The following is a 27,257-nucleotide window of genomic DNA, read 5'->3' as shown; positions in this document are numbered from 1 at the left end:
CCACGCCATCTTCTTGTTCCATCGCATAGGACATGCAGGTAGCGTGTACTACGCGATGAAATAACAGCCAAGGTGTTTTGGTCACTTCAGCATCACATGTGATTATTATTGCTCAGAGTTATTTGGCATTTATAAAACACCAGCGAATTAGCTAAAGCACCAGGTATTTATTCAACTTTGTAACACAGTTACAGCAGAAGTACCACTCTTTTAGCCACGTAAAACCGACGCCAAAACAAGTGCAAAGCACAATAGAATTACGAACGACATAGTGTTGAACTTGTATTGGCCAATATACTTCGCAAAATGATTTTTCTGACAAATCAAGTCTTGCGATTTAGAATAGATCCATTTCATTGGCCAAAATACTAGCTTATCGCTTTAGCTACTACTACGTAGTATTAATACTGTAACAGTACTATTAATAGTATTAAAACTCCATACGTATACTGTACAGTAGTATTACGTATTAATAGTACTACAGTACTACTGTACTGGTACTGTATTCACAGTTAACTGTTAACCAAGACCTTCGATAGCGAGGTTTCTACAGTTAAACTGCTGATATATGTGCCTTTTTGTGAACCGCGTCATCCAAGAATATACGTTGCTTCGGTTAGTACCTCGATTAGTATATTCTGGTTCAACTATCGGTACTCGTCGACTATATACTAAGCGTTGTGCTTGACCCACTCGAGTTCCGACTCGACGAGCGTCGTTAGCCGCATGAGCAGCTGCGTATTTTGCCCCAACTCGAGTCCGCGCGCCAGCAGCATCTAGTCATCCCTGTCATGAGAACTACTACTAGTACTACTACTAGTAGTACCTGCTCGACATCTTTGCGCAGAAACAAAAACGCCTTGTCGAACCGGTCCTTGTCCACGCCTCGTTTATACAGAGGGTACTCTCCGTGAGGATCATTCACATCGTCCCGCATATACGACCGCGATGATAAATGGACGATCGCATATCGGAGGTTCACATTCAAGTACTTGGCCACCAAAAATACAAAGTGCGCAATGTACCCCAGCGCTGTAGACAACAACTCTTCGTCTTTTCCTACGCAAAACAAAAGATTGTTAAAGGTCATCGTTTTTACTCCAGTTGGATACGCTTGCCTAGCTATATTAAACGAATAAACTAGACGATCAATCACGCTCGACGGCAATGGGTGTAGCATATGTATGTACGTATGCAATAGATGTAACACTACTGTTGTTTTTTCTATCGACGGCAATAGTATCATATATAGTAGTTGTAATATGATATAATATCGACGGCAATATTATAATATAAATGTCACATTGAGGATAGTCTATCGACGGCAATATTATATATATATATATAACATTGATAGGATTCTTGGGTTTGAACAATATTTACTCGTATACTTTGGATGTATTGGTTAAACCCAACACAATCACACATATATTCCCACAAATTCCAATACTCGAGTAAAAGGGTAGAGCATATCACACCCTATCATATACCACTCCGTCCCAAATCACTGACCCGTTTGATGTTTGCCACATTGTGGTTTTATGACCAATCATTGGATTTGTGTGAAATTTGTACCAACCAAAAGAGTACGATCTTAGCTATAAGGTCATATAATTATATTGCCATTCTTCCAAAAACTGCGTGTGTATTCTTCAAATAAAATCAGCCGCTCAACCCAAAATTTTCAAATGTTCACCGGACTTGAAGAATGTATGGAGATTGTCTCAAATATATCGAAAACAAGAGGTGACTTATAATTTAATTCCCAGGAAGATGCCTACATGTACCCATGTCGCCTTCCTTGTGATTGGCTCAACTGTACTGGATAAAGTAATATGTTCAATAAAATTGGTTGCTTTCTAATTTCACAACTAATAGAATGTCCAAACGTGTCAGTGATTTGGGACGGAGTGGTACACCAGAATGAATCCATTCGTAGTGTCAATAGTGGGACTCGTTTCAGCAGAGAATCGAATAAATTAGACAATCGGGTTTGAAAGAATACCCCAACCACGAGAGAGATATACGGCAATACTGTGTTCGACACACACATAATACCGTTGGTAGCATCGGCATTGCTAAATTTGATGCCCCCGATGGAATACTCGCCCGCCCCGAGGTACGCAATGGGGTAAATGTCATACAATTGTACGACCAACGTCGCCTGCAACGCGCGGATGCTGTGCGCGACCCGCAGGACGTCCATGCTAACAAGGGCCATCTGGAGACTGAACATGGCTCCAATACGTATGATGTACCGTCGGTAGAGAATGCCAGTGTTCATCTCGGCTTGCTTGGCGTCCAGATGGGACAGCTGCGCCAACGTCCGCGGCAACCGCTGGTCGGCAGACAGCATGTGCTTTTCTACCTTGAGCACCGATTTTACTACCACAACATTACAGCTTTTAGCTTCTTTTACTTTGGGTGAATATTTTAGAGATAATATCAATATGCATCAATATGTATCGTTATGGAGACATCATAGACCGTTGTGAACGCACATTCGCTTCCATGAAGCATACGCAAAAACACTTCCGAGTGGTTGGCAATATACTACACTATATATCTATGTATCTATATATATGCTACGTAGTATTTATATCTTGATGACTTCAGAATAATAATAGAGATATACACATTCTAACTTGCATATCCTCCACTAATATATATATATATGACGGGATAGTATATTGTACATCCGTCATGCAAACACAAAAAACGAATCAAAAACGTCACCCTTTGCAGTATAGTCCAATACAAGCATGTATCACCCCAAGATTAAGAAAAAACTCTACTATATATATATAAACAATATAAATAGAATCTTGTCATGTATATATATATACCTTGGTCCAACGTTTGTTGCTTTTGTAACGCTTGCTTTCGTAATGCGAATATCCGAGCTTGTACTTCGAGTCGGGCATTCTCCTACGACCACACTGCAGTAGGAATCCACGAGCATAGTGAAACCAATACATTGTCTTTACACGACCCATCTATCTTTTGCATATATATATATATATTGATGCAAAAGTTAGCAGCGTGGTATATAGATATATAAGCAAAAGATAGATGGGTCGTGTAAAGACAATATATATATATATATTGTCTTTATATATATATATACATTGACAAGCACCTTGGCATCGGCAGCCGCCTCCAGGGCCAGTTGCTCTTCGACCAATTGCCGCTTTGCAGCGACATCCGCCCGCGCGAGTCGGATCTGACGATGCAGGTTGATGGTCGAGTCCACGAGATCGGCGGCAGTGGCCATGTGGAACTCGGACTGCAGAGGTTGCGTCGATAGCAAAGCGGGAAAATCTATCCAAATGGATCATATATATATATCTATATATATATATTCAAATGGGTAATATATATTTAGGGTCTTTCTAGTAACCGGAAATATTGCAATATTCTGGCCCAAAACGCCATATTGGGGCCAAAATTCAACAAATCTGAGATCACAATTGAAACTTGTTTTTTTGCTTAAACAGTTTTAAATCCAATAAATACTTCCACGTGGGAGGATTTACTCGTTGAAGAGGTCCAAAACGCCATACTATTTCAAAATAGACGACCTTTTACCTCCATTTTGAAAATGGCATATTTTTAATTTATCGCATTTTGCGAGAAAATGGAATATTATTTTTGAAATGTTACCAAACGCACCCTTATATATCATATGTATTGATGGGTATTTATCCTCCCCCATCCATTCAATTGGATCATATATATATATATATATATGATCCAATTGAATGTATGGGATATATATATATATATTTCTGATGGATATTTCCACACGAACAAACCAACCAAACGTATCATATACGTCCAAGAATAGCATGGCAAGGGACATATGTCATGTGACATACCCCCTCTTGGCACGCGACGGGCCTTGATCACGTCATTCTGAACCAGCATGCTCATCACGTCCCGTCTCACGTAGTACGTCGATGCAAACTCGAGCACGAGGGTATTCAGAGGCAAGTAAAACAGCTCGCGAAAGTCGCACTGCAGCGGCTCCAGTTCGTCCAGGTCGATGTGGAACCGGAACACTTCTTCCTCAAAGAACGACTCTTCGTCGTCGTCCGCGCCGCTGTCGTCGTCATTGTCTCGCATGTCCTCCTCCCTACACGGCAACAACTCGATCGGAACGAGAACGAGGTAAGGACACGTACGACACGGGATGCTGCGGGTGGACGAGGTCCAAGTCGTACGTGTCTTCGTATTCGTCCTCTTCATCCTCTTCGTCGATGCCTTCATCGACCGTGATGTGGTCGTTCGCGCCAACGAGCGGATGGAAGAAAGAACTGTGGCTCGACGAAGCGGCGTTGATCAAGCGATACACGACCACGTCAAAGCCCATGTCGTCCTCCGCCAAGTACCTTGACGCGTGCTGCTGCGATGGATCGTCCGAGTGCAGGTCCACAGTCGCCCACACAGGATTCAACGTCTTGGTGGCGACTTCGCTCTTGTACAGCTCACAGTCGTGACACATGAGCCGGAAGAACAAGTCCGGCAGCGCGATATCCGCCGAGGGGTTCATGGAGACCACACTTGAGTGACCGTTAGAGAAACCACCTCCCAGCGTCGCGTGGCGGAGTGCCACCGTCTTGAGCTGGGACCGCGTCAGGCCGCGGTGTCCGCTCTGCATCATGATCAGGTGTGAGTGTAGAATCGTTCAAAACTAGATAAATAGTGTGATGCACAACGACACCTCCAAATAGTGTGCGATTTCCTAACTGATTAATATTGTGCTTTTCGGTTAAACTTGCCAATTGTGAGCCATTGTGAAAATCGCCAACAAATAGCCGCGATGATTTCATTGGTTAGAATTTCGAAGATTTGGACAGAAAATAGACATCCAACTCAGTTTTCCACAACTGCCTGGGCAGTACGACGAAGTGTAGTCGCACATTGCGGTAGTGCGGGCGTCCAGTTGGTGTACTTGAGATGTTTGTGTGTACTGTACTGTACATATGTGTGCATGTGTGTTGGGGATGCGAAGAGACTCGCATACGAAGCCTACGCGCTCAGGTGTTAATGCTGCAAGATTGGATCGTCGTCCATTGACTCAGCTCAGGAAACTGCGTCATAATAGGGGTGATTATTATCGATTGTTTTGTGAGAGAAATCCCACTTTTTGTCATTGGGGTCATTTCGCGGACATTCGGATCGGGGCGATTTAAGAACCGCCCATGGAAATTTGTAGTAGAACACACAATAAATGATATCAAGTACTAGGGTAACGAATAACGTTAGTAGTACTATGTAGTACGTAGTAGTAATATACTATTAATATTAATACCTATTAATAGTACTTACTGTACTGTAGTACTGTAGTACTGTACTGTACTTTTACATCAGTGTATGGTGCACGTCATCTAAAAACTTCCAACTGGCCAAATCGAGGAGTGGAGGTTTTATTATTTAACGTACAATTAATGTAGTTAAACCCAAAACCAAAATACGTTAAATACCGATTTCATGCGTTTTATCACTGCAGTGGGAGGTTAAAGGTCCCAACTGCCTCCGGATATTATATACGGATAAGAGTCACATACAAAAATCAAGATACACTTGAGCGGCCACCCCTATGGCCAAATATCCAAGCGCCCATGTAAAATACCGCTAGGTTAAATATCTATTTCTGGACCAATTCATAACCAAATTTGAATCAGACGTAGAATTTCTTCATTACATTGAGATCTGTCGATTCTACGTCTCAATTTGCTGAAATTTTGAGTAATGAATATGAAATAGAAGTCAGACATTTTTGTGAAAAGTTGGTAGTTTATACGGAGTAGATGACGTGCACCATACTAGTATCAATAAACGTTAGTATATTAACGTCACAGTGTAATCGCTCTCAAACATGATACTATTAATACACTGTACTTTCGCACTTGCTAAAAGTCCTTAGTACGGAGTACTAACGTTACTACCTTCTTGTACTACTACCGGTAGTACTATTAGTACTACGTAGTACTACTCCGGAGTATGGAGTACTACAAGTAACACCTAACGTTAGTCCGCATGAAAAGACATGAAGGTTACTGTAACTTGAGAGCATTGAAAGGCAACACATGAGACATGGTTGATTTCGAAGCTTAAAAAGCAAGAATATTTATTGAAATCAGTTAAGACTAGTCTATACATTCTTCCATAATCAATGCTTGTACAGAATGCATACCTTATAATTGACCATAGATACTTCATGAACGAAACATAACCTTTACAATCCGATACCTTGTCAACCTATATATACACAAACATCTGACTGCTAGACAGTGAGAAAAGATCGCCGCCAATAGATCGCGCTTTTCGTGAAGGGACACTCTTGATATGGCCGAATTCGAATGATAAAATCTTCAGAACATCTTAGCATTAGTTTCCAATTCCCTGGGCTGGCCGAAAGAAGACTACCGCACGGAGAAGACCAATTCTGGACAACGACAGTCATGAATGCTCCGCTGTTGTCGAGTTCATTCGCAGATACATCGGCGATGTGCTGCAAGTGCGTGGAGAGGGCTACCCACTCGTGTGTCGAGTGCGACCTGCTGTACTGCCTAGTGTGCAGTGACCAACGCCACAGCAAAGGCTCGTTCCAGCGCCACACGGTCACAACGATCGCCCCCGCGTTGCAGTCGATCCAACGTGGCGCCTTCATCACGTGCGAAGAGTGCACCCAGGGCCATGCCGTGCTACACTGCTCAGCGTGTGAACTGGCGTATTGCAGCCCCTGCTCCAAGGACATTCATCGCAGCGGCGCGCTGCAGCACCACAGCCGCGACTGCTTCCACTACCTCCCGCTGGTGTCACCTGCCAAATCGTCCCCGTTGCAAGCCTTGTCCAACAACGACACTTCGTTGGGGACCATGTGGTGTCGAGGTGGCTGGAGCAGTCGGCTGCTTGACAATCGACCGTCGTCGGCCGACAGTGGTGTGGGTTACGGTGGCAGTGGCGGCGGCGAGTCCCCTAGCTTCCTCTCGCCGCATCATTCGGTAAGTACTGTACATGAGACATGTGATTCCCCAACCCAAAGCAATCAATCACTCTGTACAGTGGACGAATCCTGCACACGATACCGTATCGACATCGTCGTCGTCCAGTGACGGCGACACCAAGTCATGCCTAGGAGAAGGTGGTGATGATGATGGAGGCCGACCCTCGTTCACGGCAGCGTTCATGTCGCTTGCATTAGAGCAGCAGCAGCAGCAGCAGCAGCAGCAATCGGTCGGTACTACAACGACCACCACCACCACCACCATGAATCCTCTGTGAAACGACGATCGGACGCATCTTGTCTATCTTGTAGACTCTGCCGGAAACAAGCCAGTCGGCCGTGGAAAAGCTGTCATGGCGCCACGTCACGAACAACAACAATAACCTAGAGGACACTTCAGTCTTATCGCGAAATCAACTCGAAGATTTGTTTGAAGCGCTGGGATCGTCCACGCCGACCCGCCATGTGGTCGTGCGCAGCTCGGGGCGGCAATTGACTCGACATCAAGTGGCCACACTCGACCACATCCTGCATGTACCCATCATCATACTCTCTCTCTCTCTATATATATAGGTACTTTGAACCGTATCTCACATGGGATGTAGACATTTGGACAGTGTGCACACTACGACACCACGTTTGCATTGTCGCATGGGGTGGTCTTGTACACGTACTTTGACCTTCGCGACGCTGCCAAAGCCGTGCAAAGTGGCTCTGGCACTAGCACGTTGCTCAACCAGTTGATTGCAGTCGACTTTGCCGTACCCGTCCTCACCACATCATGGTCCGGATCGATCGTTATCACAGTCGACATCTCCACAGCCAATAACCAACCAAGGGCTACCCTAGTACGTGATATACATGCATTTTGTTCCGAGTATGCCGACGTGGCATCCATATCTCGGCAAAACCAAGCCAACGACGACAAGGCGTTCCTTGTCGAGCTGTGCGACTCGCGGGACGTCGAGCCCGTGCTCGCCAACATGCACAACGCCATACGTGGCTCGTTTCGCGGCAACTTTGCCGTGTCCTCTGCAGAAGTTGCTCCTGTCGTTGTACATCCTCTAGCCACAACATTTCAAGCAGCCGCGGCGGCCGCTATAGCCACCGGGAATCCATCCTTTATGCACACACCCAGTATCACATCCACGGACGAGATGTGGACAACGTATGGCCATTACCCTCCAGTTCCCGAAACGTGGGACGATAGGGGGGCGCCGCCTTTGCCGCCATCGCCATCGCCTCCATATCAACCCCCGTGTTACTACTACTACTACTACTACAATGACATGCCACCCCCTCTACCTCGCCAAACGTTAACTCCGTCGGTCGTCGTCGTCGCCCCCCCCCCCCCGAACGAATATAGCCTCGGCATCGATCGCGTCGGCGAGGACACCCGCACCACGCTCATGATTCGCCACATCCCCAACAAGTACACGCAGGCGATGCTTCTCGCCGAGATCAACGGCCTCGGCCACCATGGCGCGTATGACTTTTTCTACCTCCCTATTGACTTCAAGAACAAGTGCAACATGGGCTATGCCTTTGTCAACTTTATGACGACGGATGCGATCGTTCCGTTTTACAAGGCGTTCAATGGCCGACGGTGGCGCTGCTTTAACAGCGACAAGGTGTGTGCGATAACGTACGCCCGACTGCAAGGCAAGGCGGCTATGGTGTATCGATTCCAAAACTCGAGCCTGCTTGACAAGCACGAGAGCTACCGACCCCTCGTTTTCAAGTCATCTGGGCCAGACAAGGGCGCCCCTGAACTGTTTCCTCGCACTGTATCGCAGTGGAATCGACCGAGTGGCCTCGTCGCAGACTCGGGGGAGTCGACTTTGCCTTCTTCGTCATCTCGACCAACGCCACCTTTGTCGTCGTGCGTAGCCCCGCCGCCAGCTCACAATCACCCCATCGACAGGACTACTAGTACTAGTACTACTACTCCAACTCGTGGACAGTATCGCACAAATATCATGCACGGACGTGGACCTCCTTCCGCGTATCTACCATCATCACCACCAAAAACATCCCATCAAGTGCAGTGTTCCAGCAATTCCATCAGCATCACCTCCATGCCGCCGTCGTCGTCATCGTCACCCTACGACCCATCACATGGAGCCATCAAAAGTGTCCATGGCGGTGGACGACATGATTACTTGGACGCGGTGACGACCAACCAACCTCTTGCGCTCGCGGCACTGCACGCGTGATTTGAAATTTGCAGACATGTATGGAACGTTATATATATATATAGTAGTAGTACATCCGTGCTATACTCGTGTTGGTCATTCTTGAGTACAACGAAAGTACTCATAGTCAAGTACTACGGTAGTAATATTTGGGAGATTTCGCAGTTTACTGTCAATACTTGTATAAAAGTTTCGTCATTTCCATCCAAACTTGGTCTTGTTTATGTGTTTATTCTAAACTGGAGCGATATGGAGGAGAATGAATCGACCCAACCAAATGGACACAAGAATCGACAGAAGAATTGAACCAATCAGATTGCTATCATCAACGTCAAATTAGTGTGTGTGACTTCAATTAGTGTGATACCAATCACCACAGGACACTTGGTAACATTCAAAATTCAGTACAAACAATCGATCGATGGGTTTGGCGAATCAGCACAAACGTCCAAATTTTGGGTTATAGACAATACTAATACCAAAATTCCATTTTATCGGGACTTGTGAAATCACAGCACATTAATACAACATATACAACATACTATTAATACTGTAGTACTCCGGAGTGCCTACGTGTACTTTTGAAATACTAAAGTAGTTTCAATATTGTGCATTTCACCACCCAAATTTGGACTTGTGAGTCATTTTATACCAAATAGCACTCGAATCTACGTGTTCCAATTGAAGCTTGTACAAACTATACTATCCAAGATTCGTATATATATATATGGTTTTGCCCAATGCGGATATACACTGGGGCGAATCAAACGTTTGGATTGGTAGAAATTCACTAGGACGTTATTTGATTGGCTTAGGCGGTTCTTTAATCCATTCTCCAATTTCGAATCGATTTGAAAACAATACCTCCATAACCTTATACAACCTGTTACGTCGATAAGGTTTGCCAATCTAAAGCAATTCATATTCTATAGAAGGTGCTAAGTCATGTCTTTTCTGGGGCTCTTGGGCCCAGTCGAACAGCTCACGCGGGCTTTTTCGGTGGCGGACAGCGCGCCGCTTTGCTTGGGGGCTTTGGTCGCTGGCTTCGGGACGCTGGCCGAGGGTGGCAGCGTCGTCGAAGTCGACGGCGGCGGCGATTTGAGCTGGCCGAGCGCAACATTGCGACAACGTTGGGCAAAGTTGAGTGAGCACAACGACTCACTCGCGTTCCACTGCACCGGACTCACGTTGACAAACATCAACACCTGGATATACACACATGACTTGAGATCCACCGGAATATATATATATATATATATATATATACAGATTGGCGTACCTTGGAATTGCCACTGAGCGACTCTTGTAGCAAAAACGTCTACGAAACAAAAATATTACACACAATATCAACCACCCGTTACTTGGACAACTACTACCCAAGCGTATGACTCGCCACATAGGAAGATATGGAAAGACAACATATAATATATATATATATATATATACAGAATTCTATTCTGCGACGACGTACGAGCTTGGAATTTCGGTAAGGAACGTGCTTGCTATGGCCACCCAGGGACGAGATGACGTCCCCCAGCGCAGACAAGGACCGGTTGATGTGCTGCGCTTCCTTGAGACGTTGGCCACTTGCAGCCGTTTTACCTAATAATATGTGAAATCCATACTATAGTACTAACTATATACACACAAAAAATTAAATAGATTATTTCCACAACCACGAAACCAACATCTGTTCTATTACCAAACAAACGCAGCTCATAGCCACATAAACCACAACTTTATATATATATATATTATATATATATACATCACAACAACAACTGCTCCTTATGGTACGTTCGTTGTAACTATCAACAATTCTATGCATTCACACACACCACATCAACCAACCATACATCACATCACCACCACGATAACAACAAGAATACGTATTGCATGAATTATATTCACACATATAACCAACAATATATATATATATATATACCAATCCTACATCACATAAAAACCACAAAACTTGCATCAACAATATTCCTAAAGTACCAACTATATATATATATATATATATATATATACCAATCCTAGGTCACATAACAACCACAAAACTTGCATCAACGATATTCCATAAGAACCAACTATATATATATATATATATATACAGCGTACTGATGCGCTCCGAGCCGGCAAGGTCGATCAAGTGCAGCTTGGACGTGGTTTTCTTGGAAGGATCTGATTTCTGCGACGTGGTGATGGTGATGGACAGCACCAGATGCGACCGACTGCTGTGCTCGTTGACGTCGTGCGCGCCGACGCTGCGGTGCGAGTGCCCAAGTGCCATGAGGTCGGCCACGTCGGCCGTCGAGTGCACTTCCACCTCCATCAAGTTGTCCACGAACGCACCTTGCTTGCTCATGCGAACTTCCAGTGCCTTGCGGTCCCCAGAACAGGTGCTTCCATCTAATAATATTATAATACCCTTCAATCCATAGAATACCAACTATTTTATATTCCAAGGTTGTCGTACTGGGTGGTTGTGTGTCGTCCAACAAGTCTACGATCGTTTCTACGATATCACCGCCAAGTTAGTATAATTCTACACTGTACATATATATATATATGTAAAGGAACAGTAACAACACACGCTCCATATAAATATATATATATACATATACATATATATATATTTAATGGAACAGTAACAACACACGATCCAGACTCGATCGTGGAAGCGATGGGGTTAGGTATACTATATATATATATATATATATATATAAAGATGGTTGGGACAGTATATATGTAGGTAATAATATATATATAGATATATGTACTCGTACCGTTGTACACTTCGAGGATGCTCAGCTTCATGTCGCAGTCAAAGTTGCCACACAACATGCGCTCATCCCGCACGCGGAAGAGTTCCGCCATCGCGCGGAAGTTGACGCCGCGGTCGTCCGACGGCCCTTCCATCGTGTGCGTCTTGCCAGATCCAGTCTGGCCATAGGCAAAAATGCACACGCTACAAATGTCCATCATATTCAAACCACGTCACACATGCCAAACCAAGACAATGGTTGACCTCGACCAATCAAAGTCGATGGTACGATTTCAAGAAAAGAATTCTAAAACCACTTCAATACACGGAAGTAGCCATATCCCCAGCCAATAATATACATGCAAATCAAGTTTACGATTATATATATATATATTGCTAGCAAATGAGTTTGCGTACTTGAATCCGTCCAAGGCGCTCACGACCAACGCTTTGGTTTGTTCAAACACGTCGAGTTGGGCGCTTGTGGGCTACAACATATACATACATCATCCACGTTATCAATATATATATATATATATATATACATACAACATACAAGGCGATCGTATATATGTATATATATAAATAAAAATATCATTCAAGGCCATGTTTGATCGATCGCCTATTTTGTAAATAATATATATATATAAACACTATCTCATTTTGATCGTGGGAATCAATATATAATATACTCTACGTACTTGAAACACATAGTCAAACTCAAATGTGTGCTTGGGGCCTTCTGCCAGAGTCAGCTCCAGCACTTGCGGGTCCTCCCGTCGGAACGTCACGACCTCCGCCGACTCGGCACTGGCGCGCTCCACGTCGGACGTCGGGCGGACCCGGCAGAACACGCGGATGTTGCCGCCCAATTCCATAACTTTGTTGTGCAGGTGCCGCCGCGCCTTGGTTTCCGCCGCATACAATTGCGCCAGCTGGTCTTTCTCTGCCACGGCCGCACACACCAATCCTTGCATCTACACGACATGTATTATGTATGTATCGTTGGATTATGTAGATCTGGTCATATTGTTCGCATTGATATATATATATTATATATTGTCGACAATATATGGAGTCAGCACGAAGTCATTATATATGGCTACTCAAAGTCTCACGTCCGCACACTATATGTCGCATTGAATTTTCGTTGTGGACGATGCCTTCAATTAGTGTGAAATGAGACACTGATAACATAGACACATCTCAGGACAAACAATCGATCGATGGACTTTTGGTTTCAACAACAATATATATATATATATATATTGATATATATGCATATATCTATGCATTTTTGTATGTACGTACGTTAGCCGTGGCAGCGGCAACAGCTGCTTGTGTGGCCTGCTCCAACTTGGCTTGCGCATCTTGTTGGGCTGTGACGAGGTTGCGTTCTAACACAGAGATGCGCTCGAGATGGGCGGCGTCGGCGGTTTCTAGCTGGTTGACCCGACTGCGACACTGCGCCGCCTACGAATCAAGTCAGAGTGTAGGTACAATACCCCTGCTGGAAATGTCGGAGTGTATGTACAAACCTCGTGCGAGGCTGCTTCCAATTGCATGGTGATGTCAGTTAATCTAGAAAACACAGAGCCAATGAATAAATCAGGATCTGTGACGTGGTGCCACAGATTCAGCTGTGACGTGGTGACAACACATTCGTACGAGGCTGTTCGCGCCAGCTTGTCGGCTTCAAGTACGCGCACTTGGGCGCGCAGCGCGTTCTCGCTCTCGACCCAGGCGATTTTGAGTTTCTATGGCACCACACATACACCAATACATTAAATACAACATATATATATTATATATATATATATTATATACATCATAACGACACGTACGTCGTGCTCGCTTTGGAGTTGGTTGAGTTGGTCGGCGTGCTGCATACTCAATGCCTGATGATTCACATGGTGGATAACATTAGAGAGATTTTTGTGTGCATTTAAATTGGACTTGAATAGCACTCGACAAATAAAGGTCGATATACGTCCTATAGATATATGTCGAACTGTTTTTGATAGTAGTTCTCCACACATTTGATCGTCGTGCTATATATATATATATATTTAAATATTTATAAATATTCAGCATCCGTCAACACACATCAAGCAATATATATATAGATATATATATATATCGAACCTCGATATTCCCCTTGGCCGCCTGTCGGTCTATTTCGTACTGGCGACTGGCTGCGTCCACTTGAGTCATCAACGCTTGGTGCTGTTCTTCCAGCACTTTGAATTTTTGCTCCCACTGAAACCGGAGCTTCTTCTCTTTGGTCAATTGTTTCTACACGGAATAATATATATATAATATCCATTCAAAATCGATATTATCCGTTCCACAGCAATATTTTCACTAGTATTACCTGCACGTCGTCCGCGGCCGTACTCTTCTCGGCGTCCTGCAGTCGCATCTACTCGATACATTTATATATATATTTATGTATTTATATATTCCGATTAAAAGATTTATTTCAAAATATATGGTGGTATGTCGTACCGTCAACGTTTTCACTTCTTGGCGCAACGTCAAGTTGTCCTGGGCCTCTTTGGCCTTGCTGCATTCGACTTCTCCGTTTGCCATCACCTTTAACACATTGTTAATAGTGATACATATTTATATATGTATATATATATATATGTTGAACACATTGTTTTTAGTGATAAATGTGTATATATATATTGAACACATTGTTTTTAGTGATATATATATATTCATCCTACCACACTAAAATATTTGGCGTTGGCCATTCCATCAGCCATGAATCAAAACAACAGGTTTCAATGATCGCGCTGTCATATGCACTCACTCTTCATATATATATATATATATCTTCATGCCCATTCCTAACAATCCACGATCCACACACACATTCTTTATATATTAATATATAAATACCAGTTGCTGGCGAACTTGCTTGAGTGTTTCCTCCAATTCGGCAACTTTCTCTGCATTCGTGTGTTTATCTCGAGTCGCCGTCGCGAGTTCGTTTTGGGCGGCTTTGGTCGCCTCGTGGGCCGTTCTACACACTCTGGATCATCCCCTGTATCCATGAAATATATATATATATATATATGTATATATATATATAGAAACGGAAACTATTTTTTTCTAATAGTTGCTGGGCTTTCGTACAAGGTTTCACGAAGTTGCGCCTCCAGCTGCCCTGCAATGTCGTGCACTGTCCGCTGTAAGGCGTCCACAACGTCCTGATGTTCCCGCTGCAGCTCGAGCTTCTTTTTGCACTCGTTGAGCTCGGCATACAAAGACTCGACCAGCGCCCGATGGTCATCTAGGCGCAGTGGAACCATCTACAAAATCATCCATTTATATATATATATTAGAGTGTCCATTCCAAACTCGAGTCTTCATCAAAATCGAATATCATGGGAGGATGGATTTATGAACCGTCTAAGCCAATAAAATCACGTTCTGACGAATTTCCACCAACCGCCTAAGCCAATACAATCACGTTCTGTCGAAATATCCACCAATCCAAACGCAGCTTTCGCCCAACGTGATATATATATATACGACACATGGTATCGTATCAGTTTGGACAAGGTTAAAATTATATCCCAACGCCCAAACCTAGTATTTATATATATATGTACTGTACATAGTGTCTGTACACACACATATATATATATACATATATATATAACACGTTCCATGGATATACATATACTAAGTAGTACATGGCGTAGCTTCTGCAAATGGAGGCGTATTGATATTGACGATATCGCTGCTACATATGAAACGAAAAGGGAATCGGCGAAACGTACAAAGTAGGACCATCGTATGCCCAGATAAATTCAAAAATCAAATAAAAAAATATTTCATCAAACATTGATATTGTTTTCAAATCGATTCGAAACTGGAGCAGCCATCAGCAGACTAATCGAATGTGTTAAGAGAATGGATTAAAGAACCGTCTAAGCCAATCAAATCACGTTCTGGTGAATTTCTGCCAATCCAAACGTTGTTTGACTCGGCCCAGTCCCTCCGTAATGTTTGTTATTGGGCAAAACCATATATATACTAATCTTTGTATGGCATAGTTTGTACAAGCTCGGATCAAATGGATTGAATGCTATTTGGTATAAAATGACTCACAAGTCCAAATATGGGGTCAAAGGACAATATGAGACCAAACACTACACGCAGTAACGTACCGCCGCGCCAACGTGGCCAGTCGCGTCTGTTGGTCCCTGCGAGTCCGCAGCTGCTGAAGTATGGCCATGCTTGGTCACCACAGTGTCGTCACCGCCGCCATCGTCATCGCTTTCATCGTCATCGCGAGGACTGTACGCGATGCCCTCCCCCGTGGCTTCACGCACTTCTTCTGCATACTCACTCCAGTCTCCATCGAACCCAGATGCTACCGCTTGATGATGGCTGGGTGGCGATGCTGGATGGAGTTGCGGAGATTCCGCCCACGCATCAGAACTGTACTGCCCATGATTGGCAGCACCGTGGGGATGACTGGTGATGGCAAGATGGCTGGTGTTGGGTTGGTGGTACTGGTGGTGCTGCGTGAATAGCCGCGTGAGACGAACGGCGTCGATGGGTTCCCCCGCCGCTTTCATTCGCGTGGCTTCTCGATACATGGCCTTGTAGTCTTGATCCGATGGATGCTCCCACCGACTGTCACCTGATTCGTCGTTGTAGTAGTATGGCACGCCTTCCTGTGTCATGACCTGGTGCCATCCCGGAGGTATGTCGGCGACCAACGACTTCCGCGCAATCCACAAAAGGTCTTGGTCTCGCTCGGGATCCATGCCGAGGTACTTGGAATGCTCCATCACCCCTTCCATGAATATATCGGGATCGACGCCGCCCAGGGACAGCTCGTCGAATTGCATCACGGCATGTGCGTACCCTTGATGCTGCTGCATAGGCGAGCTTCCATATGATGATGATGGACTGTGCGCAGACGGGCTTGCATGATGGGAGGTACTTCCATCAAATGCTAGCCCGAGTAAACTCATGCCGGCCTCCTGCGTCCGTCGTTGGTCGCTGTCCCATCGCGCGGTCTGGGACCCCATCGGAGATACCGATGCATGCGGGATTGAATTGCGATGGGTTGGACTCATGGAATCGGCTCTGCGAAGTGGTCTTCCAGGCGTATTGGCCGACGACGACACCGCACGGGGAGTGCGTTGCATCCTTGTCGGGAACTTGATTTTGAAACGCACTACATTTCCAGGTCGAAAAATGTAGCATTATCCGGATATTTCTACTGCTCTGTTCCAACCGGTATGTGTACACTTGATTTATGTATGAAGTCCGGATAGAATCCGGCAATTCCCTCTAGCAATACATACTAACATATATCATTTCATAAAGGTATATATACCCCAAAATCTGATATTTCAGCAAATCGCCGCGTCACAGAGACTGTTTTGTGATATTATGATAAATAGCCAGACAGGCGGCGATCGATCGATGAATGCGTTGAAAGTAAGCTGTACTTCGAAGTATATGTTAGGATGCTTCTATCGATGTCAGGTTCCTACAGAAGGTATTAAGAGAGTAATACCTAAGCGTACTGTGAGCGCGTACGATCAAATGTACGAGTCACGTTATGAGACTGAGAATTAAAAAAAGTATTTCTGCCAATCCAAAGCCCTGATTCGATTCAGTATGGGCAATATCTCTGGTGATTCGTAGTATTTACACTAAACTTAGCCAATCAAAGTGGAGACGCATTCTTTTACACCAATCAGACACAGATATAGAACCATATTGAGAGAAAAAGAATTGAAAACAATATTTACTCAATTTCCATCGACACCCACGGCGCCCCCTTCGCCACCGCCACCGACGCGCTCGACGGCAATGCGAATCTCGCCATCCACGTCCAAGTTGGATGTCATGTCGCAGATCAACCGCTGCTTGGACGTGCCCACGATGCGTCCGATGGCGGTATCCGACCCGCCGGCCGGGATGAGCTTGAACACCATGATCATTTCAATTTCCACGACAGTTTTGCCATCAATCAGTTGGATTCCCACATCCACGGGCGCCGCGTCGCTCATTTCCGGGCAAATGCAAAAGTGCGGCGACTGCAGCAAACAATGCACGGCGTCCCACACGTCGCCGCCGCCGTGGGTTCGCGAACTCAAGATCAGCAGCTGCCTTGCAAACGCCATCGCGTCCATCTCGCTCGTCTTCATATGCCGTGACGTGTGCTGCAGCAATTCAATCGCAAGCTCCGACAGCATGTCTTCAAAGCACGAACTCGCGTGCAGGTGGCCGTTGATGCGCAGGACGTCCCGCTGAATGTCCTTGACCGCTTGCGAGAAGTTGCTGCACTTTACTCGCCGCGACCGACTCGAGGCGTCCTCAGACTCGAGGTGCACGTGCAACCACTTGAGCGGAACGCGCAACTTCAACGGGACCGACAGGTGCGACGTACCCTCGACGTCTCGCGACGACGACTCCCCTAGTGTATGTAGATCATAAATGTACAGAAGAATCCGCAGATGGATTGAGCCAATCAGATTCGAGCAAAGTAACATCAACATGTAATTAGTGTGTGCATTAAATTAGTATGATTACAATCACCACAGGACAACTATTTCCCCACAAAATTCAGTAAAGTTACCGATGGAATTGGCGAATCCGCACAAAAAGTCCAAATGTTGAGTAAAAGGACTGTCGATTCGAAGACTTGCGTCAGGAATTGTCAAAATTGGTGAGGGGTGCTAAATCAATCGAATGAGCAGAATCACCAGAGAATCAATGGACCAATGAAAACCCAGAACACGAATCTAGTAGCCAATCAAATCCACTCTTCAATTCAACATCGCATTAGTTTTGTGAATTAAACTAGTGTGACACTGGTCGAATGTTACGTACAAAAGACTAGATTTGGCGAATCAGCACAAAAGTCTAAATTTTGGGTATATACTACTCGAATGAATCGCGACAGACACAATCGATTGACCAATCAAAACCCAGAACACAAATCAAGTGGCCAATCAAAATCACCATTCAACATCGAATTAGAGTCACACTCTAATTAGTGTGATTACCACATTCTCCATACAAAATCCAAATCAAACAATCGTTCGATATGGATTTGCGACAAGATCAGAGTACACTCAGAAGACTACTACAGTAACTTCAGTACATACCCAGTCGCAGCATGTCCAAGAACTCTGACTCTGACGCCGCCGCCAGCTTTGCCTTCAACCGCACCAGATGTTGTTGCGCCTGCGATCCGATTGCGCGCACCCATGCTTCCGTATCCGCCGCCGTCGCCACGTCCAGGACTTGGCGCAGCGTGCCGCCGTCGTCGAAGAGCGCGAACGTGTTTCTGTCGCATTGCGGCGCGCCAGGACGGACGCTCCACCCACTCACGTGGAGCTCCGTGTGCGGCGCGTAGTCCTTTTGGATGCGCTTCCCCATCACGTCCTCGTCCTCGTGGCCCTGGGCCGACAGATGACGCCGTCGAGCGTTGGACAACGCAAACATGTACTTTCTCGCGTATTCCGGCGACCCAAAGAACGACAGCTTCGAGTCCCATAGCACGGCCCAGCACCGCTGCTTTGTGCGCCACAGCGCGCCCCACTTGCCGCAGTCGACGTACCCCTGCATGACCACGTCGATGCCTCGATGGAGGAACACCGGCCGCCGGTCCGTGCTGCGGATCAACTTGAGCACCGCCGCGGCCGTGTCTGGTGTCTGCTGGCTGCGGAGACGCAAGTATAACGTGCGCAGACTCTGCTGCATCACCAGCGCGTTCTCGGTGAGCTGGAGCGCTGCATGAAGCACCAAATCGTGTTGAGAGATGCGCGTGTTATGCTCCATTTCCATGGGGCTGATGTTGAGCATGGACGGGCCGCCACATGACGACTCGACTCGCGTCACGTGCGCTCGTCGCCACCGGTCAATGTCCCTGTCGTTGTTGTACCCAACATCTTCGTCGTAGTCGTCGGGAAGGGACGCAGCATGCGCATGCGAGGAGGGCGACGATAGAAGCATAGGGGACGGAGGATGATGGTGGTCTAGGTCGTGGAGATGCGCTGCGTCAGGGAACATATCCAACGACGGCGATGACGCGGCGGTCTCGTGGAACTCCAAACACACGGTCGTGGGGATCTGCGTGGGGATATCCACGTGTGCCGTCACGATATCGTCGTGCAAAAGGACGGACCCCACCACTTCGCTTCCATCGAGTGCTACACACACACACCAAATGACGCGATGACTTTTTCCAACCCCTGAACGAGGCTTGGGCAACTTACATGCACCGGATCGGACATGCCGTAAATGGAGCTTCTCCAAGCCTTCAAATTCTGAAATATGCTCGAACATGACCTTGAGCTAAAGATATCTTGATGAGAATGATGTGTCGTCATATCGATGAACCTTCTGCGACGGGAGGCACTGGAACCGATACACCGTATCGTTCGACAAAAGCAATCTGCAGGTGGGTATATCATGCACTGTCATCCATCATACGATTTATCCACATATAGGCAAGCTGCCATCTAGGTACCTGAACGAGATCATGCTGTGAAGCGCCGCCGTCGCCGCGGCAGGTGACGTTTGGACCGGCATGTGCCTCGTGGATCTTTTTTTTCTGAAAAACTGGATTGTCGAATCCGGATAAAACCAGAGTTTCCGTAACGTGCGTCGTACTTACATGGGTAGTCCGCATTCCTTGGCCAATCCAGTTGAAAATGGCGTTTTCGTTTGGAGGGAGCACCACTGGCGCGGCGTCCACCACGGCCCCTGCGTTTAACTTTGGCTCGGCCGCACCTGCCGCTGCCACACCATCGGGGTTTGGCTTTGGGACTGCAAGCAACGCCGCCCCTGCCGCCACCACCTCGGGATTTGGTGCGCCTGCAACCTCGACCGGAAGCACCCCGGCATGGAACTTAGGTGGCAGCAGCGCAACTCCAGCCGCCACGTCTACCCCAAGCTTTAGCTTTGGGGGTGCAACGACCACCCCTGCCGCGGCTCCTACCTCTTCGTTTGGGTTTGGATCAACCCAACCGGCCACTGGATTCGCCGCCCCCGCTTCCAACGCGTTTAGTTTCGGAGGAGGAACCAACACGACAGCAGCAGCGCCATCCACTGGATTTGGTGGCTTTGGCACTTCCAGCAATACTCAAACGAGTTTGTTCGGGAAGCCAGCGACCTCTGGAGGGTTTGGCAGCTTTGGCGCTCCCTCTGGTTTTGGGGTCGCCGCCGCCACCCCTGCTCAACCGCCGCAGCCCGTGGTATCGCTAGACATGCGTTTTGATGCGTTGCCACCGGACGTGCAAACCCAAATCAAAGACTTCGAGTACGTCGTCAATATATATATAAAACTCGTAAATATATATATATATATATACGAGTATTCTCACCCCCATGTAGCCACTTTTTGAAGGAACAATCCCGCGAAGAAGCATCCATCCGGTCTGTGTCGGCGCAACCGCTTGCCGACCTGCAAGACGCTACGAAACAACTCGAACAAGTAATATTGTCCATTTTGCCCAATATTTCACTTTGTGTGGTGAATCGCCAAATAGCTATCTATCGATCGATCTTTCGTATTGAATTTTGTGTGTAAAAACGTGTCCTGTGGCGATTGGTATCACACTAATTGAAGTCACACACTATTTAGATGTTGACGATGGTTTGATTGGCTAAATCCTTCTGCCGATTCTGCATTTCGTTGTGTCGATACATTCATTCTCCATGTCGCCCCAGTTAACATGTATTGTTCGTTTTACCCAATATTTGGACTTTTGTGCTGATTCTTTGCCAAATCTATCGATCGATTTTCTTTGTCCTGACTTTTGTAAAGATCGTCCAGTGTCACACTAATTTCAATCACACACTAATTCGATGTTGACTTAGTCGAAGTGTGGATCATTTGATTGGCTAGTTGATCATGTTTTGTGTTTTGATTGGTCGTATATCGATTCTCTGCTAATAAAAGTTACTCCCTACTTTGAAGTGCGATTTTGATTGGCCACTGGACAAGTGTTGTGGGTTTTGATTGGCTGCTCGTCGATTCCTAAAGTGTCAATCGAATTCGCTTGTTTAGGTGGCCCTCGTAGTGCGAAACATCCAAACCCGGCAAGCCAAAGACATTCAGTTGCTGAAATCCGACGTCAAAAATGTCGTGTCCCAGGCCGAAGCTGCCGATCAAATGTACGTCGGAATACATATATTAGTGTGTGCAAATGTACGTCGGAATACATATATTAGTGTGTGTACCTTTGAGCCAACATTTGGCGTTTTGCGCTGATTCTTCAAATCCGTCGAATGTCCAGTGTCACACTAATTAAAGTCACACAGTGTTGAAGAGAGAGAATTTGATTGGCCACTTGATGTGTTTCGGGGGTTTTGATTGGTTGATCGATTGTTTTACCTCTCCCATAAAACGTGTTTGACCGTTTGGATAAGACTAATATCGCTGGGGAAATGTGATTTTATCGTAGTTTTAAACGTTGCTCAGCAACACCATATATATAAATATATAATATGTCACGTTTCACAACTGTGGAATGATGTCCTTGTTCGACTAGTGTGTTTGAATTCCAAGTTTTCATGGGTTTAAAAACAAACGTGTTGTGGTTTGTATGTATATATATATATATGAGTTTGTATGTATATATATATATATGAGTTTTTCTTTTAGCCACATTCACTTGACGTCGGACACGGGCATCCAGCGCACGGACGAAATGCCGTCTGCGTACTACTGGACTCTGGTTCAGGACTTTGAGCAGCGCATGCAAACGCTCAAATGTCAGATGAATGACGTGCATACTCAGCTCCAAGGGCTCCAGCAGACGCGCCATCCCCACATGCAGCACCCGACGCCGCAACTGCTCCAGCAAATCCTGCAGTCGCAGAACGATGCGTTCATGAACATTGCCGCACACGTGGCCACAACCCACGAACAGGTACCTCTTCCTTTATCTCGAAAAGTACCGAATGTACTCCCCTTCTTCTTCGTACCGATTCAAAAAGTACCGAATTGTGGAGTCCTCTACTTCGTACCGATATTGAAATGTACCTAATTGTGGACTCTACGTACCTAACTCAAAGTACCGAATTGTGGATCGAATTGTGTACTTTCGTACCGATTGAAAAATACCGAAGTGTGTGTACTCTTCCTACCGATTGACAAACCTCTTGAAAAGTAATAACGAATTGTGGACTATTCGTACCGAAAGTACCGAATTATGTACTCAAAGTACCGAATTGTGTACTATTCGTACCGATGTTGAAAAGTACCGAATTGAGTGTATGTACGTACTACCTACACTACGCTTTGACCGGTTGAATGAAAAGTACCGAATGGTAGTTTGTGTACTGTACACCTACCTACTCGTCGTCATTGCTCTTTTAAACAAACAGTACAGAGTGTACTTTGTAGTACTCTTTGCCCTTGCTTGAACGTTAAAAGTACCTAATTCTACTTAATTCTACCCCCCTATCGATTAGGCCGAAGTCTTGCGCGACCAGTACCTCGCCACCCTACAACACAAACAACAACCAGACGGCGGGAAAGTGCGCAATCCATTTGAGGCGGCCGACCGCATTCAAGCTGAAGAAGAGCGCCGCATCGTCGATCGCATTCGACTGAGTGCTGCGCAAGTCACGTTCCCCGCCGCCACACCAGGAACCACTGCACCGGCTTCGTCATTTTCGTTCAATACACCAGCAGCCGCTCCCGCGACGGCAGCTCCCGCGCCGTCCACCTTTGGAACCACCGCGACTGGCGGCACCTCGTTTTCCTTTCCTGCGGTCTCGACGGCGGCCGCCCCCACGACCAGTGCCTTTGGCGGAGCCCAACCTCCTCCCACACTGACCAAGTCTGTCAGTTTTGCCGGACTCGGAAATGTGGCGCCATCAGCTGATTCGAACGCCAGTGGTGCGTTTGGCATGCCACCAGTCAACTCGCTCAATCCAAAGTCGGTGCGCCGAAAGCCTAGTTCGACCAAGAAACGATGAGGACTAGAGGTTGTGTGTGTCGAAGGGCGAGAGAATAGATAGATCCAACAAGTGCGCCTTCGTTTCCTGGGTTTTATTATCTATTGCCTTAGCTTGGTCGGGATATCGAGTTTTAGTGGTTTTTTATGGGCTGACAAATTCCCCCACAGGACGTAAACGTAGGTACGGTATACCACCATATTTCGTTCAATTACATACTTCGTCCTTTATAGGAATTCTGAGATACTAGTACCTTTCAACAGCCAATCAGGATGCGTGAATTGTGGATTTGTGAAAAAGTATAGCGGTGAGATTTTTAATCAAAACGTTACCACGAGCAACGCATTCAGCTAAGGTTAGGTTAGGGGTTGTAAGGCGTCTCAGTGTTTAGGGATACCTAACTGTTGTGATGCGCTTAACCCCGGGAATAATATTATAACTGCTGTGAGGGAATCATTCGTTTTGAGCTTGTTGCCAAAATTTGCGAATTTTGGGGAATTGTTGAAATCGTTAAGAATCGACCAAAGCAGTTTGGTTGGATAAAAAGAATGAATTTTGAAGTATGATTGGCTAAAACGAATGCATATTCACAAAGATACCCTTCAACTTAGATATCATATTTCGCAGGTCCGGACGGAGGAAATTATGAGGAGAAGGCACAATACTACTATTAATAGTATAAATGCACCATTTTCCAAACACTCAAGCCAAATATTAGAAAATATCACAATAAAATTGTACTTGTAATTGGGGGTTCCCAAATACTAGTACCTACTACAGTACTACTATCAATCGTACGCAGTACTATTAATAGTATTATTTTACCTATTCTCAACCAGTGGGTCGATAAATTACTTATATGTTCTGAGGATGAAATAAATAACTCTTTTTTCCCTGTGGCACAAATAAATAACCTATTTATTACGCATTTGAGAAAGGATAACTTATTCAAATAACTTAGATATCTCGAAGATCTTGAAGTTCGTGCTATTGCATCCGGACAGTCACGTAATGAACCGTGTTGTACGTCCGCTTTACAAAGCTGGTATTACATTATATTCAAGGCTTTCAGTCGCTTCTTGCGCATTTGGCCAAACCAAACAAACGGCGATCACTCAAAAATGACCATCACTCATGACGCTCGCTGATTGGCTAAAAGTTTGGGCACCACAATTTCGAGGTCGAAGTGAGCCACAATTGGAGGCCTGATGCAATGCGAGAGTGGCATTTGGGTGGAGCGATGTAGTTTCGTAAAAAAACTTGTTGATTGTCAGTCTAAGCTTTCTTTGTAATAAATTTTTAGTTTGAACCATTGATAATTATCCTGTTCATTTGGAATAGATTATATATTTGCTGTTGAAGCTAACTAACTGTAAGTTGTCTATTTTTTCTGATGTTTGGAAAACATAACGAATCTATTTTGGTGATGGTGCAAAATACTATTAATAGTACTACCGCTAGTAACGTTAACCTATTCTTCGTTCGAATAAACAATTTTGATTTTGAGTTCACGTTTTATTGACTGTGAGAACCCCTGCTTGTGATCGTCTGGATACCCCAAACTTAGTTCTACATAATCAGCAATAGTAGAACGATGGCAATACTCCTTGCGGTGACACCTCAGCATGTAAAGTGCCAGCGTCCGCATGTTCCTATCAGCATATATAATACCTACCACATATTGCTGGTGGTGGTGATAGCCACTAGTCATCACTGCCAGCAGATATCACAACAACAACGACGAAGCATACTATGCCTGTACACACACAGACCTCAACGTACCCTCCAACAAGCATGCAAATTTAATACCAAGTATAGGGACATAATATTCGCATATTTCATTTTTGCTCCCTGAAGCATTTAATTTTTGATTGTTCTCTATTTTGATACTTCGAAGTACATATTATATTGCCAATATTTAACCATACTGTATACTATTGGGAATACTATTAGTGACAACAATTATTTATTGTTCATAAGCGTTAAACCCAAATATGTTTTGAATTATCGGCTCGCCCTAAATATAATTTTGCGCGCTGCTCCAGAGTGCACCGACATGCACATGTCGGACGAGACCGCCATCACCTCGACCTTGCCGACAAGATGGACACGCGCCTACAAAGATGATTCGTACTATGGAATTATCGTAATTCTACACAAATCTCAGAAAAAATGGATCGATTTGTCGACAGTTTCTTATTCCATAAACCGAAATTGAATATTTTACAATTTCAAAATGGGAGTATTTTCGTGAGAAGGGCCCATTTTTATTACGGTGTACTACCGTAGAATCGTGGCATCCAGACCAGGCCAGGGCTGGTGGAAGTAAAACAGAAAACTACAACTACGGAGTACTACTACATACGTGTAGTACTCCAGGAAGTAGTACTAGTTGCAGTATTTTTGACGTTTTTGTGTGTTACTTGGTTACTTGTACCGGTAACGTTAACCCAACCTATCGAGTTGACTGTTGTACTAGTATTTTAATGTATCGAATAATAGTTCAGTTATTATTCCCTTAGAGCAATTGTTCCACTGTTGCTGCCGTAATCATTTTACTTGTTCTTCTTATCACATAGTCAAATTCAGTGTAAACCAAAACGACACATTCGAGCGAGGGGTTAGTGCATTTCAGTGGTTAGCGACAGTGAACCACTGAGGTGCAACTTAACCCCAGGAATAGCAACACAACGGGTCCGGGATTCAAATATTATTGCAGGGCTACGGGTTCTTTTGAAGGAAAATGATTGCGTAAGCAATAGTGAAACTATTGTTCTCAGGGAATACCTACATATTCGTCAATATTGCGTCCAGATCCCATCCAGAACAATGCTGCGGACAAACACAAACCTTAGTAGTTTCTTGTCGAACATGTTGCTGTTATGACACCGCAAGTCACTCCGCGACCGATCCCCGTCCTTACCCCCCTCTGGTCATTCATGATGGTATGACGGTGTACACTAACTACTACATACTTAGGACATTCAAGCCGCCTTCGGGAACCATACCTTTCAAGGCATTTCTCATACAAAACACATGCAAAAGTCGATGTGTTTTAAACTTGGAACATGTATTAATAGTAAACAACTCAACTCCCTTGTATACTAGGAACAAAGAAGCAGCCACGAAGAATCTTGTGACCTTGTTGTCATCCCGTCCCATCCATCTCGCGAGTCCGAAGCTTACATTCCGGGAGGGCATGACACATAGCATATCCTACACCTTGTGTCCTGTCGTGGCCGCCCAGTTGGCCCTGGATTCTCGATCAGTATACTCAACTCAAGTTAAATTGAGTGCAATTTTATTCGCGACCTGGGCGCTA

At 45.3% G+C, this 27,257-nt stretch overlaps 5 protein-coding genes across 7 annotated transcripts; 2 read left to right on the top strand and 3 right to left on the bottom strand.

Moving 5' to 3' along the window:
* Positions 1-593: 593 nt before the first annotated feature.
* H257_17554 (hypothetical protein) lies at positions 594-4,686 on the bottom strand. The gene is made up of 8 exons (XM_009846377.1): positions 4,185-4,686; positions 3,879-4,135; positions 3,140-3,321; positions 2,847-2,928; positions 2,259-2,385; positions 2,059-2,207; positions 827-1,059; positions 594-776 (listed from the first exon to the last, which is right to left on the bottom strand). The coding sequence occupies exons 1-8, from the start codon at positions 4,661-4,663 to the stop codon at positions 672-674; spliced, it is 1,614 nt and encodes a 537-aa protein (XP_009844679.1). The 5' UTR covers positions 4,664-4,686; the 3' UTR covers positions 594-671.
* A 1,668-nt stretch (positions 4,687-6,354) lies between these two features.
* On the top strand, positions 6,355-9,371 carry H257_17553 (hypothetical protein). The gene is made up of 4 exons (XM_009846376.1): positions 6,355-7,010; positions 7,072-7,242; positions 7,325-7,546; positions 7,618-9,371. The coding sequence occupies exons 1-4, from the start codon at positions 6,366-6,368 to the stop codon at positions 9,226-9,228; spliced, it is 2,649 nt and encodes an 882-aa protein (XP_009844678.1). The 5' UTR covers positions 6,355-6,365; the 3' UTR covers positions 9,229-9,371.
* Positions 9,372-10,060: 689 nt separating this feature from the next.
* On the bottom strand, positions 10,061-17,172 carry H257_17552 (hypothetical protein). The gene is made up of 18 exons (XM_009846375.1): positions 16,162-17,172; positions 15,122-15,297; positions 14,885-15,008; positions 14,486-14,572; positions 14,352-14,399; positions 14,123-14,272; positions 13,822-13,875; positions 13,646-13,734; positions 13,516-13,558; positions 13,289-13,450; positions 12,679-12,954; positions 12,395-12,465; positions 12,000-12,181; positions 11,690-11,728; positions 11,332-11,622; positions 10,679-10,809; positions 10,487-10,525; positions 10,061-10,412 (listed from the first exon to the last, which is right to left on the bottom strand). Exons 1-18 carry the CDS (start codon positions 17,152-17,154, stop codon positions 10,146-10,148), a joined length of 3,222 nt encoding a protein of 1,073 aa, XP_009844677.1. The 5' UTR covers positions 17,155-17,172; the 3' UTR covers positions 10,061-10,145.
* Positions 17,173-17,718: 546 nt separating this feature from the next.
* Positions 17,719-20,576, bottom strand: H257_17551. Of its 2 annotated transcripts, XM_009846373.1 has the most exons (5): positions 20,496-20,576; positions 20,366-20,420; positions 20,242-20,320; positions 19,129-20,175; positions 17,719-18,434 (listed from the first exon to the last, which is right to left on the bottom strand). In XM_009846373.1, exons 1-5 carry the CDS (start codon positions 20,555-20,557, stop codon positions 17,767-17,769), a joined length of 1,911 nt encoding a protein of 636 aa, XP_009844675.1. In that variant the 5' UTR covers positions 20,558-20,576; the 3' UTR covers positions 17,719-17,766. The 2 variants fall into 2 exon arrangements, with proteins under 2 accessions (XP_009844675.1, XP_009844676.1); XM_009846374.1 differs by lacking the exon at positions 20,366-20,420.
* Positions 20,577-20,672: 96 nt separating this feature from the next.
* Positions 20,673-24,066, top strand: H257_17550. Of its 2 annotated transcripts, XM_009846371.1 has the most exons (5): positions 20,673-21,287; positions 21,362-21,461; positions 22,038-22,144; positions 22,635-22,902; positions 23,447-24,066. In XM_009846371.1, exons 1-5 carry the CDS (start codon positions 20,680-20,682, stop codon positions 23,954-23,956), a joined length of 1,593 nt encoding a protein of 530 aa, XP_009844673.1. In that variant the 5' UTR covers positions 20,673-20,679; the 3' UTR covers positions 23,957-24,066. The 2 variants fall into 2 exon arrangements, with proteins under 2 accessions (XP_009844673.1, XP_009844674.1); XM_009846372.1 differs by lacking the exon at positions 23,447-24,066 and having other exon boundaries at positions 22,635-23,140.
* The last annotated feature ends 3,191 nt before the right edge of the window (positions 24,067-27,257 follow it).

Source organism: Aphanomyces astaci (assembly GCF_000520075.1).
Source record: "Aphanomyces astaci strain APO3 unplaced genomic scaffold supercont1.110, whole genome shotgun sequence".
Lineage (NCBI taxonomy): Eukaryota > Oomycota > Saprolegniomycetes > Saprolegniales > Verrucalvaceae > Aphanomyces > Aphanomyces astaci.
The sequence above is the reverse complement of the archived record's forward strand: the minus strand, read 5'-3'. Positions and strand labels throughout refer to the sequence as shown.